We start from the raw sequence: 20,166 nt of genomic DNA, 5'->3' as shown, positions 1-20,166 counted from the left end.
TTTTCAATATTTACCTATTGTAATGATTTTCACTTCATACTTTCATGTTTGTTACTGTTACTCTGTAAATTCGCCACTGTGGGACAAATAAGCTGTCAATTGACCATAAAAGATTTCAAATCCAGGACAAAGTGGACTAAATTATGTATTCACTTCAAAATCAAACTAAAGTACAGAATTTGAGGAAATGCATTTAGTTGCGTTAAGTTACCATGTACAAGATTAGCACTGTCTCATGCCTTGATTCTGGGAAAGAGACAGTGGACCCAGGGAAGGCCAGTCTGGCTCTGAGGAAGATGAGTTACAAGGACATGGAGGGCCCCATTGATTGGGTTTGCCTTGGGCCCCCAAACAACTAAATATGCCCCTGGTCACAGGCACCGCCATCAGCAGCCATTGTGCAGTCTGCGTCTTACCCCCCCATAAGCAATAACAGCAGCTGTCAATCATTGTTACTTATAACTGCTGAAAATAAAACTCTTCAGGAAAAAGGGGATTTAATACAAGTCAGCCAAATGATATCTTCAAATCACCACAACAATGGTGTAAAACATTTCTACAATGTGTATCAATTTTTTTAAGTTTGACCACAGCTCATCTGGAATGGCTGGGGTGATGGATTTTTTGACCAATACTGCAGCCAGCCACCAGGGAGAGCAGTTTTTGTGGAGACCTCACTTCTGGACTGTTTTCTGGCCACCTTCTGGCCCAATGCCTCATACACACTGTCGTGAAGATGCCACTTTCAACAAGGTGTGTGTTTGTTTTGGAATTAAAAGAGATCAGACCAAATCAAATTTACTTTGTTAAAGACAACTTTTACTGGATACATCGTGCCGAGGTAAGGTAATTGTGATACCATACATGTCCTGCCAGTCATCCACCAATCAGAGCTAACGTAACCTCACTCTTCATTTTATTGATAGATTCTCAAGTTTGAACACACCAGTGCAGAATAACTGCTGACTGTGGGTTGGAATCATATCTCTAGAATATAGCTAGCAGGGAGACTTTTTCAAGATCATTTAGAGTGGTACCAAGTAGAACAGTGGTTCTCAAACTTTTTTTTTTTTTTTTTTTGCTGCGTCCCCTTTCGGCCTTTCATTCCTTTTCTCCATCTGCGGGATGTTTTTTCCTCTGAACTCCGCAGACCCCCACTGTCCAGGCATCATTTCTTTATCAAAACCCAGTGCTCCTTTCACTTACTGAGCACTTTCTTCTTCTCTACCCCAGTCTCTGTCTTTGTTTTCTATGTGTCCCTTTCTTAAGCTGGTTTGTTCTCAGCAGACACGGCTGCGCACTAAATAACAAGGACCTCCTCTCTCGTCCTGCACTGCTCTCTCTCTCCTCACTGCTGTCTTCCTCCCGAGGTCCTCTCCATCCCTTCTCTCCTCCTCTCCTCTGCACCTGCTCCTCCCCTCCTGCTTATCATCCTCAGACTCGGCAGCGCTCCGTCCTCCGAGTGATGCTCGTCGGCGGCGCTGGTCGGTGGTTCTCACTGCCCGCTGCACGAAGGACTGCGACGGATCGCTTTTCTCCCCCAGAAAACAGGCACCGAGGCGCGGAGAGGACATGGGAATTTACCGAGGCTGGTGAGAGGAGAGGACACGGGGAGGGGAGGAAAACTAGTCCCATCCAAGAAGAGATTCAGGGAGGAGGAAGAGAAGAGGAACTCTAGAGAAACGGTCCCGCTGGGACGGGGGAGGCAGAGAAGCAGCGGAGGGTTTGTGCTTAAAATAGTTTGAAATGAACTGAGGATGCCCTTGTTTTCAGCCTGACTGCGAAAACAATTGGCTGGATCTGAAGGAGAGGTTCTCGGAGTTGTGGTCGGTCGGAGCATCTCTGTGATGGAGTGAGACAGAGGGAGGGCGCTCTGTAACTTCAGCCATGAAATCAGTGTTTTTCAGTCGCTTCTTCATCCTGCTGCCCTGGGTCCTGATAGTCATCATCATGATCGATATCGACAGCAAAAGGGCGATTCGGGTCCCAGCAGCAGGTCGTAACGGTAGGGTGCCGAGGGCGGCCCGGGGCGGCACACCGGGCAGCCGGAACCAGTCCTCCCTGCCGGTCATCTACGCCATAACACCGACCTACACACGCCCGGTGCAGAAAGCGGAGCTGACCCGCCTGGCTCACACCTTCCGCCAGGTTCCCCGCTTTCACTGGATCGTAGTGGAGGACTCCACGGTGCGCACGGACCTGGTGGCGCGTTTTCTAGCCCGATGCGGTGTGCAGTTCACGCACCTGCACGTTTTCACTCCCCGCAGGTTCAAACGCGCCGGGATGCCACGCGCCACCGAACAGAGGAATTTGGCTCTCGCGTGGCTCCGGCAGCACCGGAGCAGGCGCGAGCCCGGGGTGGTGTTTTTCGCTGATGACGACAACACGTACAGCCTGGAGCTTTTTGAAGAGGTAACCACCCATACTACCACCTGTGCTGCTATTATGTCACCTGCGCTATTATTACCAGCCCTCATGCTGATTCAGCCGCAGCCTGCGCGGTACTGCAGACCTGTTCTAAGCACCAGATCTGCCTCAAACAGGGTGTTAGCTGCAAAGATCTGAGCCAAGTCTCTTAAAAAAAAAAATACATATATATAAAAAAAATCAAATAGCAGTTATATCAGAGCTGAGACACGACGACGGTTAACCTGCTCTTTAAATCCCTTTCTGATTTAAGTTTAAATAAACACAAAATATAATTTACCCATACACTATTACTGTTAAGAAGATAAACTCATATGTAAAAAGGTACAAAGGCTAATGAACCATGATTTTATGCACATATCTACTACTTTCCAGTGTCATTTATATTTTTACTGGGTACCATTGTCATGATGGGGTTGTGACCATGAAAAGTGACCAAAGCTTTATTTAACAGCACCATCTAAACTGTAAATACAAGTCGGTGCTGAATTGATATTCATATGAATGTATTTCATAGCCTAATCATGGCAGGAAAAACATGAACATGGCAGCTTCCCATAAACAACAATTACAAAGACAATGTGTTTTTTTTCCTAAACTGCCTACAGCAGTATATGCGCTGACTGGGTCTGATTGTAATTTGTGAGGCAGGGTAAAAATCCTCAGTTGGCAGTGAACCAGCCTACCTCACATTAACACACGTTTCCCACAATTCACTGCACTGATGGTGTTCTTATTTTTCCATTTATGGCTTGTGGCACTCAGTTTTAGATGCATTACTGATGAGTTACCATTCTAACTACAACACTATGTTTACCAGGCGTTGGATTAAGATACCCCCTTTCCACTAGTGCTGGTTTGGTGCTGGTGCTTAGTTGGTTGTTCTTTCTAAGAACAGGTTTGGTTTCCCATCGGCAAAGAGCCAAGTTGGGGCCATGTCTGTGGAAGGCGGCATCGGCTGCAGACTCATGGGATGGGAGACGACAACAAAGTTTATGCTGGGAGGGCTTAAAGATTGTTGAACATTATTTTTTCCTGACTGATACACAGCGTGTGCCTGCCCCTCTCTTTCTCTTTCTCTTTGTGTGTCTGTGCATGTGCACACGTGTTTGTGTGTTTGTGAACAGAGCAGGGAAGAAATGTGACTGCACTAACATGAGACAGAAGTGAAACCCCGCCATGTAAATAAGACAAATAACTTAAGGCTGTCCAGTCTCTTTGATGAAATAATAGGTTTAAGACCTGATCTATAAGAGGCAAGGCATTGTTTAAATTTCTCCTCCAATTAAAGTTATGAGTGAGTGAACGCCAACAAAGAAACAGACAACTCACTCAGCAGCTTTCCTTTTTAAGAATGAAAAATAACATGAGACTGATCTTTAAAAGAGGAAAGGCATCAGTGCTTTAATTTCGCCTCCATCTCAAATGAATGAGTAAACGCTAACAAAACAATGAACGACTCGTCTATCAGCTTTTCTTTTAAGAATGACCTTTATCCCTGCTGATCATTGGTCACTGTAGCCTTGCCCCAGGCCCCCATATAGTCAGTGCTTATGCTGCAATCTATTTGTATTCGGAAGTCGGGATTTCCGAGTTCCGAGTAGGAACGCCCAGCTGAAATGTCCCCTGAGGTTAGAATTTCCAACTTGTGGGTCGTAGCACCCACACCACCCCCAAGCTCCCAGTAGGAAATTCCAAGTTCATAAGTGAACAGTGGTTAAACCCCTGTCATATCTTTTTATTTGAGAATTTCTGACCCTTGTTTGTTGCAATAAATCAGCCATATGTATACAGAAATACTGATGTTAAGGCAAGTTTTTCCGACTTGGCAACTGGAATGCTGAACTCGGAGATGACATCACTGCCACTCCGGACTTCCCAGTTCTAAATACAAATGGACCGCAGCATTAGCTCTGGCCCAGCAAAGAGTAGGTGCTTGCTAGGCATCAGATTTTAGCACCTGGAGCCAGTTCTGTGTCTGTGGTAACACAAAGAACCAGAGCTAAGTCAGGCACTGGCCTGGAACTAGCACCAGCACCAGTTTGGTGCAAACGGGGCAAGAGTGAAGTTATGTGAAACAAGGTCACAACAGTGATACCATCTCAGAAGGAACTGTTCTCTCAGCATTTGTAGATGAGTTGTTTGTTGTGTTTCTGGATGGCATGAACAGTGTTGGGTGGGGTTACATAAAAGTAATGTTGTGTTGCTTTGGAAAACAAGTAACGGCCAAAATACACCGTATGCGTCTCCACCCCGTCACTCCATCAGATCTGATAGGTTGCTCTTTAAGTCAACACATCCACTCACGCCTGCTCCGCTCAGTTAGGTCCCAGCTGCATCTCAGATCTGGCTGGTCGGATGACGCTGAAATAAATTCCACACACCTCATGGCCAATAGGGGGAGCTGTGTATGATATTCACATAAAAGGAGGCCGCACTAGACCAAACAACAACAAAACAGCAAGCAGCAGCTTGCACCAACTTTTATGTCAGACGTTTGTTGAGCTGCGCATCGATAACCGGTTCTGATTTGGAATCGGGTCCGCAGTTAACCAATTCCTTGGAATTGCTAGTAAAACTCCATTTCGGTTCCCCTATCGATTCCTCCCGGGGTGTGCTAACACAGCAAACGAACGCACCCCACGAGCAATGCACGGTGACATCGTTCCATGTGCTTTTTGTTGTTGCTGCTAGACCTCTCAGTTGAAGAGATGTCGCCTGCTCGCGCTTAACGGTCCAAGGTGTGGCTATATTCCACCAAAAAAAGCCAATGCGGGAATAAGGCTTGTAGTTCTCGAGACCGGTCTTGGTCTCGAGACCACTTTTTCGTGGTCTCGGTCTTGTCACGGCCTCAACAGTCTTTGGTCTCGGTCTTGTCTTGGTCTTGGGGTCTCCCGTTCTTGATGGGTCTCGGACTGACATGTCGGTCTTGGAGGGATTAGAAGCCAACGATATGTCCAGGCACACTGCTGTCTTTGTAGAGCACAACTTTCTACAATGGCTTTTATTATTTTTACGCGCCCTTTGAGTATTTTGTGACAAATGTCTGCGCTCAATCCACGAGTTGAACCCTCTGTTCATCATAAATCTATCTTTTGATGAGCGAAGCAACATAACGTACCTGCAGAGAGATTTGCGCTGACATGCAGGGGTGTGTCCAGATATTTTAGAATGGGGTGCCCCGACTAGGGCACTCGCTATGTATGTATTAGAAATACAGGATTGAAAGGATACAGCTTTAAGTAATTAACATAATTAACATAAATAAATAAATAAATGATTATAAAAATAATAATGATAATAATAATTATGATAATAACTATCATTGAAACAAAAGAAAAAATATAAATAAAGGGACCTTTTTTACTATATCTGTAATCACATAGTTCTTATTTTTCCGTAGTGAGAATTGATAAGAGAATAGATAAGGAATTGGATCGATAAGCAGGGATTGATAAGGCATTGGAATCGTTAAAACCTTATCAATACACAGCCCTAGATGTTTGGGATGTTTTGCTGCTCAAAAATGTGAGCTGACATTTGACACGTATGTTCGCATGGGCATGGAAATAAATATATATACAGTCAACAGAAACTCTAATTATTTGTTTGTTTCCACTTCTTACTGAATTGACATTGAAGCATTTAAATCAAAATCAAATGGTGCTTACAACACAACTGAAAAAATCAAAATTTAAATTTTTGCATCGTGAGTTTTTTTTTTACAGGATCCAGCCCTGGGCTCCACCAAAGCAGGATTTCACATGTCTCAGAGGTCCCTGGTGTCAGGGTCTCGTGTCTGTATCTTCCATAGAAGCCAAATGAGAGCAAAACAGCAACAAGGTCACAAAGCAAAGACAGACATTTTAGGCCTTGCCATGCATCAGAATGTCAAACCACGCCTCCTGAATCCCAAATAAAAGGCTTTTAGCACCAAGAATTCCCTCAAGACACACGGGATACACAATGGAAGTGCGTCTAGGGCCACTGACTGAATTTTACAGCAGGAAACTGGAAAATAAAGTCTGAATCCCACATTGAGAGCATTTCCTGTGGAAGTGACGCTCAGGGGCCCTTTTTCTGGATGGAGGGCCTCTGAAAACTTCAACCTATATCAGCAGATCTCACCCAGACATGGTTCTGTCTCTATCTCACCGGTCTAGCCAGTGTATGGTAGACAACTAGAGGGTACGCTGGTAGGAAGAGGGGATCTGAGTGATGAGTGAGATAAAAGAAAAGGATGGAAAGAAAGTGAGACTGTGAAGGAGAGAGATGAGAGTAATGAACGGCGGCTGAGGATTTTATTTCTCAGGGGGATTTTGGTTCAGGGCTGCTGCCTCTTTGGATGTTTCTGTCACATGTCGAAACGATCCACTCGAGCAGAATGACTGCTCCTGTTTTTGTGAGAGTGAGACTGTTTTACCTTTTTTCCTACCTGCAAAACATCACCTAGAGGAAAAGCCTGATCATGAGTTAGAACAGGGGAGGCATTTTACAATTTGTACCAGCAGCCCCTCACACAGCTGCTGGCTTAAGCTGTGGTTAGACTTAATCTACAAAAGATACGACCATAGTCTCCATGACTTCATCATTGATGTGGGCTGTTTTGGAAAAGCTGAAACCCAACTTATGTTGTTTGAGTCAGGATGAGGTAAAGAGGTGGGCCAAGCGACAGTACAGACAGCTACATGGTAGGGCTGGACAATTAATTGGATTTTAATCATGATTTCAATTTTGCTATCTGACAATCATAAAACAATATAATCAAAGAAAAACAATGAATATGCCACACAGTGTAGATGTATGCAAGTTCCTGTGCTTCATAGCTCTTCTGTGTTCCATGTGCAGCCACAGCAAGTGTGTGTGACTTATGTGTATCAATAATACTGTATGTGCCACTTGCTGGTTCTTTAAAGTTGTGTTTAAATCAGTGCTGAAGTTTTTGAATAAATCAATAATTGTGTATATTAATTATGATTTCAATATCACTTAAAATAATCAGAATTCTTATTTTTACCATAATCGTCCAGCCCTACTACATGGTGCTAGCCTGTTTGTCAAGTCAGCATGCCCTTACATGAGCGATTAGCTCTGTCTGTCCTCTACTCTGCGAATCCTTTGCCCCTTGAGTCACTTGCTCCGTGAATCCTTTGCTCAGTGAATCTTTTGCCCTGTAATCCTTTGCTTAGTGAATCTTTTGCCCTGTAATCCTTTGCTTAGTGAATCTTTTGCCCTGTAATCCTTTGCTCAGTGAATCCTTTGCTTAGTGAATCTATTTTTCTGCGAAAACTTTGCTCAGTAAAAAGCTTTCTCTGCAAATCTTTTGATCCATGAATCATTTGCGCTGTGAATCTCTTGCTCTGTGAGCCCTTTGCATAGTGAACCATTTGCGTTGAAAATCTCTTTTTCTGTGACTCCTTTGCTCAGTGGATCTTTTGCCCTCTCATCATTTGCTCTGCAAATCATTTGCTCAGTGAATCTCTTTCTACGTGAATCATTTGTTTCAGAAATCCTTTTCACTGAGAATCTTTTGCTCTGTAAATAATTTGCTTAGTGAATCCTTTGCTTAGTATGTCTGTTTTTCAGTGAATCTTTTGCTTAGTGAATCTTCTGCCCTGTAATCCTCTGCTCTGTGAATCATTTGCCCCTTGAGTCACTTGCTCTGTGAATCCTTTGCTCAGTGAATCCTTTCTCTGCAAATCATTTGTTTCAAGAATCCTTTGTGCTGTAAATCATTTACGGAGTTAATCTTTGGCTTAATTAATCTATTTTTCTGTGAATCCTTTGCTCAGTACAACTCTTTCTCTGTGAATCATTTGTTCCATGAATCATTTGCGCTGTGAATCTCTTGCTCTGTGAGCCCTTTGCATAGTGAATCATTTGCTCAGCGAATCTCTTTTTCTGTGTATCTTTTGCTCAGTGAATCTTTTGCCCTCTTATCATTTGTTCTGCAAATCATCTGCTCAGTGATTTTCTGTCTCTGTAAATCATTCTGTTCATGAATCCTTTGCTCTGTGAATCTTTTGCTAAGTGAATCCTTTGCTTAGCATGTCTGTTTTTCAGTGAATCTTTTGCTCAGTGAATCTCTTTCTCTGCAAATCCTTTGTTCCACGGATCCTTTGCGCTACGAATCCTTTTGATATGTGATTCCTTAGCTCAGGGAATCTCTTTCGCTGTATATTTTTTGCTCAGTGAATCTTCTGCCCTGTAATCCTCTGCTCTGTGAATCTTTTTCTCTGTGAATCTTTTAGTCCATGAATCATTGGCGCTGTGAATCTCTTGCTCTCTTGTGAGCCCTTTGCATAGTGAATCATTTTCTCAGACAATTTGTTCTTCTGGGTTTCTTTTGCTTCGTGAATCTTTTGCCCTATAATCCGTTGCTATGTATGTCACTTGTTTAGTGAATCCTTTGCTCAGTGAGTCTCAGTTTCTATGAATTTCTGCTCAGTGAATATCTTTCTTTGTGAATCATCTGTTTCAGAAATCCTTTGCGCTGTGGATCCTTATTTCAGCTAATCTTTATCTCTGTGAATCTTTTGCTCCACAAATCTTTTGCTCAGTGAATCTTTTGCCCTCTAATCATTTGCTCTGTGACTCCTTTGCATAGTGAATCTCTTTCTCTGCGAACCATTTGCTCAGTGAATCTCTTTGTCAATGAATCTCTGGCTCTGTGAATCTTTGCGGTGAGAATTTCTTGCACTGTGAATCCTCTGCTCTAAGTCCACTCTGAGTCCACTTTGACACACTTCACTGTCGGATTCTTCGCCTCAGGCTTGCTGTAAAGAGCATCTGTTTGATTTGTTGATTGCTTTCTGTCTCCTCTCTGTCCTGCTGCCTCTTTCATTACTGGGCTCCTGTGTGCAGGTAATGGCCTGTCATAGAGAGATAATAGGCTGTCATACAGCAGTAATAACCTGCAGAAACTGTCTGCAGGCTGCAGACTGATGGCAGCCCCTGTGTATACACTAGCTTCAGATCAGAGGCTGTTTCAGGAGGAAGATAACTAATGGCTCGACCGTTAAACATTGTTTTATGCAGAGATTTTGTTGGTAAAAAGTAGTTCTATACTATTTTCTATACTATTCTACTTCTATTTTTGAAAGGATAACTTAAAGTTTTTTAACCAAATGTTGTGGGAAGGTAACAGGGACATTCTCTTGTATCATGACTTTACCAAACACTTAGTCCCAGCGCTGTGGTCTTTCCCCTAAACACTGTGGGCTCTAATTTCATGGCGCAGCGCAAGGGGGCGCAAGCCTGGCGCATCCTGCGCAGTGCTAATTTCATGCGGCGCACCACCGTGCACTGCCAATTTGACAATTTGGTAGACAATTTTGGTAGGGGAGTTGACGGCGCACCAGGGGGAGGTGTCAGCAGATTAATGTTGGCGCAGTGACAATTTCGTGCCAAAAAAGTGCGCTGAGAATTCGCCAGCTCTAACCTGGTCTATCCTCAGCGCAGAGTGGAGCGCACCCTCCGCAGCTGTAATTTGGTGACAGGCGCACATGTGCGCACATGTCAACAAAGCCTCAGAGGCAGGTTTCCAGAGTGTCAGGCACATTTTAATGCAATAACCAATCACAGCAATCACTATTTAATGTAACTGTCTGAACCAGCAAATACATTTGTATCTATATTAACTGTCCCGTCACATCTGATGTCAGATTAAAGCCGTTTGTCATAATGGAAAGTTAACCTGACGGCAGCTGGAAGTTTGATGCACATCTTACAATTAAACAATAAACAGCCTTAACATCTGATACTGAGTATATATCTGGCTTCTCTCATTTCATTTAATTCAAAGAAAAGAGGCCGAAAAAAGACGAAGAAAAAAGAGACAAAATAAATGTGTGTCACTCAGGAATTACCCTTTATTTCCCATATTTCTCTGTTTTAGTCTTTATTTTTAACGTGATCTAAAAAGATGGAGTACATTATTGTAAGGAGGATGAGGTGGAGACACTGGGAGAGTATACAGTATATCAACAAAGGTTCTGCTATTTGGCGATGACAAACCGGGAGTGCAGGTGGATCAAAAGTATTCTGAATGGATAAGCCAGCTGTGTAACTGTCTCTTCATTTTGTACTCCTATTAATGACAAAGGAACAGATTACATCTGTCCTAGGAGCTGGCCCACATGGTGACACGCTTCGTGTCCTCCGATGTGCCCCGCTGTCCATTCTCCTGCTGCAGGGACAGCGGCTCTGACCGTCTCCACTATCTCTAGTCTACATGCGCCGCTATAATCAAACAGAATAGTCAATGAGGCCTGCGTAGAAAAACGTAAACATCAAATGATTTATCAAAGATGGAGGGCGACAGTTTGTTTATCACGGTTGTTGGGACAGTTGCTATGTTTTTTTTAAAGCAGCAACTTGAAACCCATGCTAAGTTTGGATCAAAAACAGACTTTCCGCAGCAGTCCAGTGCTGACTGCTCGCTGCCATTTTTTAAATTGAGGAACATCTCCAGTTGCGTCTTACGTCATATCTGAGCATGTGCTGAAAGAACGCACCCTGACAACTTTGTGTTTGAGTGGATACATGATACTTCAATCGGTTTGGGGAAAGGAATATTCCACCCCTGTGAAACTGATTAAATGTCCGTTCGGATTGGCACTTTTCTTTTGGAATGAGGTGTATACAAAGGTTAAATTCTTTCCGTTTGAGCAAATAAACCAAATGCAAGCGGAATATTTGGATCCATGTTTACGTGGCTACTGATGTTGGTGCCTCTCTGCTGTGAGGCAGCTCAGAGTGAAGGTCTTGGTTTCCTCTAACACTCAGCACTGCCGGCTGCTGAGTAAACATCTTGTGCACATCCCTCTCCTGCTTGGTGTCTTTAAAGGAAAACAGGCAGCATTTTGCTGGCTGCTTGGAGGGAGCTTAGCTGTGTTCATGCTAAAACTGGAAGTAAAAATACTTCTCCACTATTCTGCTCAGTCACTACATAGTGCAACATGTTAGATCTGAGTGCAGGTCATTCTTTTAGTCTCAGATTTGCAGTCATCAGACACATGTTGGTTAATTTATAACTTTCTTTTGCAATATTTAGATCTCCCTTTTTTTTCTCCTTCAGAGCAAAGGGAAAGACATCCCCGAGCTGCAGTTCCCTAATTATCGAGTAAGGAATCCCAGCTAGGCAAGAAATCAGCCTCATTCTCATCCCCGGGATGTTGATTACATGGAAGTATCTGGCCAGCCTTTTAGCTGCACACTATCACTGAGTAATGAGCGAAAAGATTCTCCCTCTGAAGCCCTCATGAAATAAACATTAGTACGTAGCTAACGTTTAACCAGCCTCCCTCCTCCTGGGTGTGGAGCCGGAGCAGAGAGAAGTCAGGTAGAGAGGCATTCAGCGTTAAGTGCGGAGTGAAGGGTGTTTAATGCGTTTCTGCACAATAGCCAGCGCTCACACCGGCATGCTTTATTATGCACATGACACATTCCAGCTGAGTCCCCTCCTTGAAGTCAATAGGGTGTCAGAAAATGCAAGACTGCTTATTTCATGCCGCCCATGCAATTACACCTTGATCGTAGGGGCACACACACACACACACACACACACACACACAATCACAAATACAAATACGAATACACATACCCTACTCTTGGCTCTTGAAGGAGATTTATGTTTCTAATTTTTTTTTTTTTTTTTTTTTTAAAACAACTTGTTCCTTTTTTCAGAAGCACAATGTCTGATGAATGAGTTTTTCAGCTACATCAGAGAGTATGATCTAGGGGTGGGGGTATACCAGTTTCATCACCGTCACTGGTATCATATGTTGCCACAAAATGAATTTTGCAATACAGTAATTACCACGGTTGAGCATTGTTACACATAATTTAGTCCAAGTAGTGGTTAATCTATGTGGGAGATTTATTTCTCCCGACTTGAGAAGACACTTTTCAGCCACAGCCATTCTGAAAATACACCTTTAAGACCAGTAGCACCGAGTCAGTGACGTGATGAAGTAAACATTTACCGCATGCAGAAAGCAAAACAGCTGGCATGCATGATGACAGCTAACCTGTTTAAGACACAGGCTGTACATTGCTATAGGCAAGTGTCTATGGTCAAACCTCAAAACCTCAAATGTGATACAACCATTTTTTCACAAAAGTAGTGGCATCAAAATAAACATTTTGGGCTCTAATTTCATAGACCAGGCTCAGGCACACCTGCCCTGCGCCGGCCTTCGCCGTGCGGACAGGGCGTGACCAGCACACTTTGCAAGTTTCCTGCAGTGCTAAGAGAGGCGCAGAGGAGCGCAGAGGAGCGCAGCCACGCCTCCCTCCGTGCAAATGGCAGAGAGGGAGGAGAAAAGCTATGAGTGGGTTTAACACAGCTGAGCGCTGTTTTTACCAATCAAATGAGCACCTCTCCTCGCCTTTAAATGCCCTGCGGCTGAGGTGCAGCGTCTGATTGGTCTGACTGATCCCCCCCACTGCGGAAAGTGTGCTGGAAAGACCCGGTAGCGGAGACGGTCAGAGCCACTGTCCCTGCAGCAGGAGAATGTACAGCTGGGCGCATCGGGGGGACACGAAGCGCGTCACCCTGTGGGCCAACCCCCGGGACAGATTTAATCTGTTCCTTTGTCATTAATAGGAGTACAAAATGAAGAGACAGTTACACAGCTGGCTTATCCATTCAGAATACTTTTGATCCACCTGCACTCCTGGTTTGTCATCGCCAAATAGCAGAACTTTTGGTGATATACTGTATACTCTCCCGGTGTCTCCACCTCATCCTTCTCACGATAATGTACTCCATCTTTTTAGATCAGGTTAAAATAAAGGCTAAAACAGAGAAATATGGGAAGTCACGGGTAAATCCTGAGTGACATGCATTTATTTTGTCTCTTTTTACTTCGTCTTTTCTCTGCCTCTTTTCTTTGAGTTAAATGAAATGAGAGAACCAGATATATACTCAGTAGCAGATGTTAAGGCTGTTTATTGTTTAATTGTAAGATGTGCATCAAACTTCCAGCTGCCGTCAGGTTAACTTTCCATGATGACAAACGGCTTTAATCTGACATCAGATGTGACGGGACAGTTAATATAGATATAAATGTATATGCTGGTTCAGACAGTTACATTAAATTGTGGTTGTTGTGATTGTTTATTGCATTAAAATGTGCCTGACACTCTGGAAACCTGCCTCTGAGGCTTTGTTGACATGTGCGCACATGTGCACCTGTCACCAAATTACAGCTGCGCAGGGTGCGCTTCGCTTTGAGCCGAGGATAGACCAGGTTGGAGCTGGCGAGCTTTCTGCGCACTTTTTTTGGCACGAAATTGTCACTGCGCCAACATCAATCTGCCGACACCTCCCCCTGGTGCGCCGTCACACCCATCTCTGCATAGGCCGTCTACCAAATTGTCAAATTGGCAGCGTACAGTGGTGCGCCGCACAAAATGAACACTGCGCGGGTTACACCAGGCTTACGCCCCCTGCACTGCACCACAAAATTTGTGATACCCTTGGTTTGAAGTGAGGTCCTGGTTTGGCTTTGTTTCTAGCCCTTCACCTCAACCTTACAGAGAATTGGGACACCCCTTCATAAGATGTGCACGCCCAAAACCAAGGGCTAAGGGGTGGAATTGGGATTGGCCCTTAAACGGACACTAATGAGCCTGAAGTGCTCAGTGCTACATACTGTTATGGACTACAAACAAAACCGAAAACAAAACAGATCATTAAAGAAGGAGACAACACAGGGAAAAGAAGTTTAACTTTGTGCATTATTATTGTTATTATTATTATTATTATTATTATTATTATTATTATTATTATTATTGTTATTATTGTTATTATTATCAAATAAAAGCAACAAATGTGGTCACTAATACTGTATACACACACACACACTCACACACACACACACACAAACACACACACACACACACTCACACACACACACACCTTGCTTGCACAGCTCAGCAGTCTTGCCACGTTCAAAGACAGAAAGGCTTTTTGCCTTTGTCATTAGGAGGTCAGCACAGTGTGAATGTCTGAATGAAAACGACTTTAAAGACAGATTTCTGCAGGGTTTTGACTCCTTAAGGCTATGGTCTGAAACTTTTGATCAGCTGATGAACTGCCTGCTGAAAGTTTAAATGTAGTTTTCAACAAATCACCAACTCTTTATAACTCTGCCCAAGAAAAGATCCCACTGTTTTAGAGTGGTCTCTATATGAACAAGAAATGTATGAAAACCAACATGATTTGTACCTTTAGGCTGCACTGTAATCTCCCTCTCTTGTCATTCTGTGATTTGACCACTGCTGCTGTCTCCACCTACTCGGGGGACACTGAGGAACAGCATTATACTCTGAAGAATGAGCTCATTTCAGCAAACCCAGTACCAGGTGAACACATCCAGCAGCATTAGCCTACATCACTCATCTGTTCAATAAACAAGGCTCATATATCAGAAAAAAATGTTAGACAGTTTCAAGATTGACGTATATCCTGAACATATTTAACACAAGCACCTTTCTGGCTCAGGCTCTCAGGCCTCAGTTAATATGTGGACATCAGTGATCTGTCCGTTCACCCCCTGTGCCGACAATCTGCTGTCGTCATTTTGTCTTCAAACTTCAAACCTCTGCTGTTGTTGTATGGAGTTTCTGAAGCTTCACATGATGCATAGTCTTAAGCAGGGCTTCAACCAGAGGGTCCAGGAACTTTAGAAATGAGAAGAAATGAAGAATAGATGAAAAAACAGTTAATTGCAAAACACCACCGGACCAGTAAAGGGCAGTAAAACATGGCAAAGGTGTTGTAGTAATAATCACGCTGTAATGGGAGACAGACAGGCCTTGTAGCATTGCAGTTAGCCTGTAAGCATGGATGATATCCAGCCTGGGCTGGCTTTGATGGAGCTTTATTTCACTGCAGATGGGTTTGTTGACTCTTGAAAGAAGATAAGGTCTGGAGACAAAGCTGCCACTGGTAGAAACCATTTCAAACAGCTTCAACTTGCAAATTAGCAGACCGCTCCCCGCTTAAGAATAATATTGGCAGAGTTCAAATTATATTTACGCTTAAGAATAAACCAGTTGATATGACAACTTTAGAAGGATGCATTCCTCTCAAACAGCTTCAGATCATCACTAAAAAATTATCTGATGAGGGGATTAAGACACATATGTATACAGTGCTTAACAAATGCAGTAGATCACCGCCCAGCGTAAGGTATTTGCTACCACCCTAAACAAGCAGTATATAGTCTGTAATGTTTAATCCACCAGGATGTGCATGCACTTTAATTAAAACAATATATTTAACACTGAAATATATTTACTGTTTTCCATGAATTCTTAAATGTACTGTGGTTTTTTCATTTGCATACATACATTTTTTAAGAACTGTGCAGACATATATCAAACTAAACCAGGATCCATTCCTGAGGACTTCCTCTGTGTTTGAACAGCTGGTGTAAACTTGATATCAACTGAGACGTTCAGCTGAAGGTCTCCAGTTTACAGGGTCACTCTTAAAGCCCCAACACCGGGAGCTGACAGAGAAACATTCACACTATCAGGCTCAAAGAAAACCATTGGTTAGGAGGAACAAAACCAAGTACATCACAGCTGGGGTTCATCTTACTGTAGGTGAAATTTAAACACTACACATGCTCCACCTATCTAAAATTCTAACACAGTTTCGACGGTCTCAAGGATCCAGGGGATAGTTCCTATGGTTGGTAGCAGCTAAAGTGTCAGTGCGTAGCTTTCGCTTCCATCTCAGGCGATCAAATCAATTCATCCTCAGTCACAATCAGGTGAAAACTGGAGCAAACTGCACAGAGCTGCAGAATTTTGTGGCTGTTTCTGTTCTTCATCAGAGCAGGTTGCCTTGTGAATCAGATCTTGAGACGAAGCAGATTTAATATGATGTGTCCAGTTCTTGGTGCTATCAGATGCTGTATCCCACTGTTAGTAAACTCCCCTTGGTTCATCTTTTGAAGCTGATAGATTTCAAAATGCTGATTGTACCTCTACAGGAGGTTTTTAGCAGATCCAGCCTTCACAAGAGGGGCCCATACTGGGTACTTAGCCATGGCCTGACAGTTTCCATGGAGGCTCTGCATGGGTGGGCTCAGATGGACTAATGAAGGGCCCTTAAATGGGCTCCATGCAGGACCGGTGAAGTATGAATGTGACCCAGTTGGGAACCATCCAGGGTCTGTTTCTCTGCCTAAATGGTTTTCTGTTTCAAGCAAAAGTGTATTGTTCTGGTTGCCCTGATGGGCCCCAACCCTTTCACATCCCATGAAAACCCTCTGCTCATTGGAGCAGAGCCAGACGAGGCTGTGATGACACCAAGCTTCATCTGTTCTCCTCTGATATTTAAAACTAGAAAGTGAGCAGAAACAAGAAGAGGAGTTAACCAAAAATACATTACTGTCACATGAGTTTTACATTTTTTATGAATTAGTGTGGTTTTCAGTTAGATTATTCAACTTGGGCATTTAGGTTTACATTAAAATACACATTTTTTTAAATAACTACGTTACTTGGATGCAGTGCAGAAGCTGAAAGAGAACAGACTTTAGTCATGTTTTTTCTTCTATGTAGTGTATCTGCATGGCACGGCTCACCAGATAAACCTACATTTAACTAACAGATGATGTCGGACTAGGACTACATGTTTCCTAACTGTAAAAAGGTTCCTGGTTTGATTCAGGAACCTTCCTGGGCAGGAGCTGGTGTGTGTGGGTTCTCAGTGTTGCCAACTCCTCAGTAAGGACAGTAGCTATTGGCTATCCTAGAGGTCATTCTTGCCTTATTTGATTCATTGGCCATTTGAATTTTCAATATGAATTTATTTAATTGACAGGGATGAAAAAGTTTGAATAGTTTCATCACAACATGAATCTGACATGCTGCACAAAGAGTTTAGAGCAATTGCTAGTTTCCAAATCTTGTTCCTAGCTGGGCCTTTGAATAAACTGTTCAAAAAATGTACAATTAAAGATGCGTAGATTGCTACTGGCAGCCTGGTGCTTTGACATATCTATAGGCTAACGTCACAACAAGCAAACTGTCAGTTCTTACAGTAGTTTAGCAGCTGTCTGTACATAGTGCTACTGACAGCCCGGCGCTGTGAGATGTGTTGGTAATGGGTTATGTTAGTACTAACATGAGCGCTGACAGGACATGATTCTTAACGCTCTTAAGTGTAAACAGACCACTGCAGAATAACTGATGCATGTGGGTTGGAATGAACAGTAGCACAACAAGTTAGCATTTTTAGTCTTTAGCTTGTGCTCTATCACTCTCCTGTTAATCTTTCTTCTGCTCTTCTGTCCTTTTTCTGTCTGACAGTTAGGCTCCAGTGTCCACCATCACTACAAAATTAATCACAGAATTCGATTCCCTGCAGAAAAAAATTCGGATCTCTTTTCTCACTACTAAACTTCATCAGTCTGTATGCTGTTGTCATAGAGACATGTACCGTAAATCATTCTGATCCTGCTCAACCTGGCTACAAAGCATTTTGAAATAACCTGTATTGGTGCTGATAATCTCATTTTAAAGTGTAAATTGTGATCAGGCATAGATCTAGGAGAGATACTATTTCAAGATCACTTTCAAACTCCTCACAGCCCCTTTAACAGGATAACATGGCACAAACTTTCACAGAGTAACAATACAATGAAAAACTAATCAACATATACAAATCTGTAATTGTCAAGGACGCTTTAGGAGAAAAGAGAAAAAGTGAGTTGAAAACATCATGAATATGTCTGGAACTATAAATGAACTTTCGTCTGTCAATTTTCTTGTTTTATCCAGTACTGCTGGAAGTAGGGCTGCTGGTGGTGCTGTTTCACCCCAAAAATGTGTTTACCCAAAAATAAAAACATGAAATACAGTGAAGAAAATAAATGAAGCTGGAAAAAAAAAAAAAAGTGTTTTAAATGAACTAGAGGAGGATTAGACCACAGTAAACATGGTGCTTACAGGGTGAAGGACACAGACGGGGATACTTTGCTGTCTTTGCATGGTAACTGCAGTAGCTAGACTTGAAATAATTAATTTAATTTATTATAAAAAATAAATAAATAAATTATCACTGGGCCCCTCTCTTACAAACTATTTGGCAGCTACTGTCAGTTCTAAGGTGGTGCGTCTGCTTTCATTTTACTCAGTGCCTGATTTGGCTTCATCACTTATCAAGCTGCCTTAAAGATCAGAACGATATCAGATCATTGTTTTTATGTTGTAGGCTTTCCAGCAGCATGACAAGAATTCACTGAAAATCTGGTCTTGAAGCCTCTTAACAGTCCATATCAGCTGACACTGGATTTTTTAAAAATTAACTATTGAACTTTTTCATCCAGAGGGCACAGCACTACACATCAACTCAGATGCGCCTGCTCACGTGCTTGACTGCATGTAAACCCCCCCCCCATAGTTTCACAATCATCCCCAAATGAAATCATCATCTCCCTTTGCTATGCCCTTATCCAGGCTTGGGACCAGCAAAAGTGACACAAGGCTGTGATTTTATTTGCATGAGCCACATTTCAAAAAATATGTAAAATCATTCAGCAAATATTTGATGTTTTAATGCTGAGCAAAATAGATGTTCAGGGGAAGAGTATTAGAATAAAAAAAAGGATACTATGTATTTCAGCATTTAATGCATATCAATGCTATTTTATTGCAGTTATCATGTGGACAGACGTTTAAAACAAATGTCTGAGTTGTTTGGAGTTTGAGCTTGAGCTTACAGTGTTGACTGTCCTCTGTGGACGATACTGGCATATACTTATAAGTCCTTAGCCCTGATCCTATCTCTGCCTCCTTCTGCCCACGTTTGCTTTAAAGCACCCCGTTCAAACTTGGCTTCAAAACAAGCAATCAGGAGAATTAAGCGCTGCCTGTTCCCCTCCGTCACTCCTGAAGAGCTGACTCTGAGGATGGAGGTTTTCAGCTGACGGCAGCACGGCAGAGCCGTTTGATTCAGCTGCAGCAGCCTGTCAGCCAGGCCAGACTTCGTCAGACCTTTTTTGAATAATTGAGCTCCCTCCAGCCCTGAGAGCTCAGCAGCAGTCAAAAGAACTATTTTAGGGAGCAGGTACTTACGCAAAATGCTCTGTGCTGAGGTGTGACTGTGGGACACCAAGCTCCTCGGGAGCTTTTTCAGGTCAACCGTTCAGTTTTTAGTCCTTGTGTGGTGTAAGACTCAAAGCTGCCACAATATATTCTGACATTAAGAGTTTTCTTCTTCCATACAGACCTCCTACTGGGAAGTTGATGGGTGCAGAAAACTGATAAAGGTGGTCAAACTGTGTCACATACATGAAGGTGTGAAGGCAGACAGGCAAACGTTACATACGATAGAGTGCACCTGCAGGACACTGCGCACAAAGAGGAACTGCTGGGAGAAAGGATCCAGCAGAAAATGGGAAATTTAATTTCTTCAAACCCCTTTGAGCAATTATCATAATTACATAGTGTAGTGGGAGAAGGGAGGATGCAGGGGGAGGGGAGTCAGGGAAGTGAAGCAGAGAGGAGACAAACCTCGCCAGGAGAAATTGCCCGTGCTGTGTGTGTGGGAGGACGAGGAGAGAAGAAGGTGACAGAAAGGTTAGAGGCTTTTAAGAGCCGGTGTAAATGTTAAAACGTGTAAAGCACCAGTACTCTGCTCTGTCCTGCTGCTTTTCCACATGGAAACTGCAGTCTGGCTACAAGCCCTCTCTCTTCTTCCTCATCAAATCT

The 20,166-nt window shown here is 43.0% G+C and overlaps 1 protein-coding gene across 1 annotated transcript in view; it reads left to right on the top strand.

Moving 5' to 3' along the window:
* Positions 1 to 1,327: 1,327 nt before the first annotated feature.
* Positions 1,328 to 20,166, top strand: part of b3gat2 (beta-1,3-glucuronyltransferase 2 (glucuronosyltransferase S)) — a 71,695-nt gene continuing 52,856 nt past the window's right edge. Inside the window, exon 1 of the mRNA XM_074676389.1 lies at positions 1,328 to 2,412. Within this exon, the coding sequence (XP_074532490.1) occupies positions 1,888 to 2,412 (525 nt within the window). The 5' untranslated portion in view covers positions 1,328 to 1,887. The remainder of the gene's footprint in view (positions 2,413 to 20,166) is intronic.

The sequence above is a fragment of the Halichoeres trimaculatus genome, unplaced genomic scaffold (genome assembly GCF_033239565.1).
Source record: "Halichoeres trimaculatus isolate MK-OKI-2021-1 unplaced genomic scaffold, fHalTri1.1 fHalTri1_scaffold_8, whole genome shotgun sequence".
NCBI classification, from domain to species: Eukaryota; Metazoa; Chordata; class Actinopteri; order Labriformes; family Labridae; genus Halichoeres; species Halichoeres trimaculatus.
Note: the sequence above shows the minus strand (reverse complement) of the source record. Positions and strands in the feature narration are given on the sequence as shown.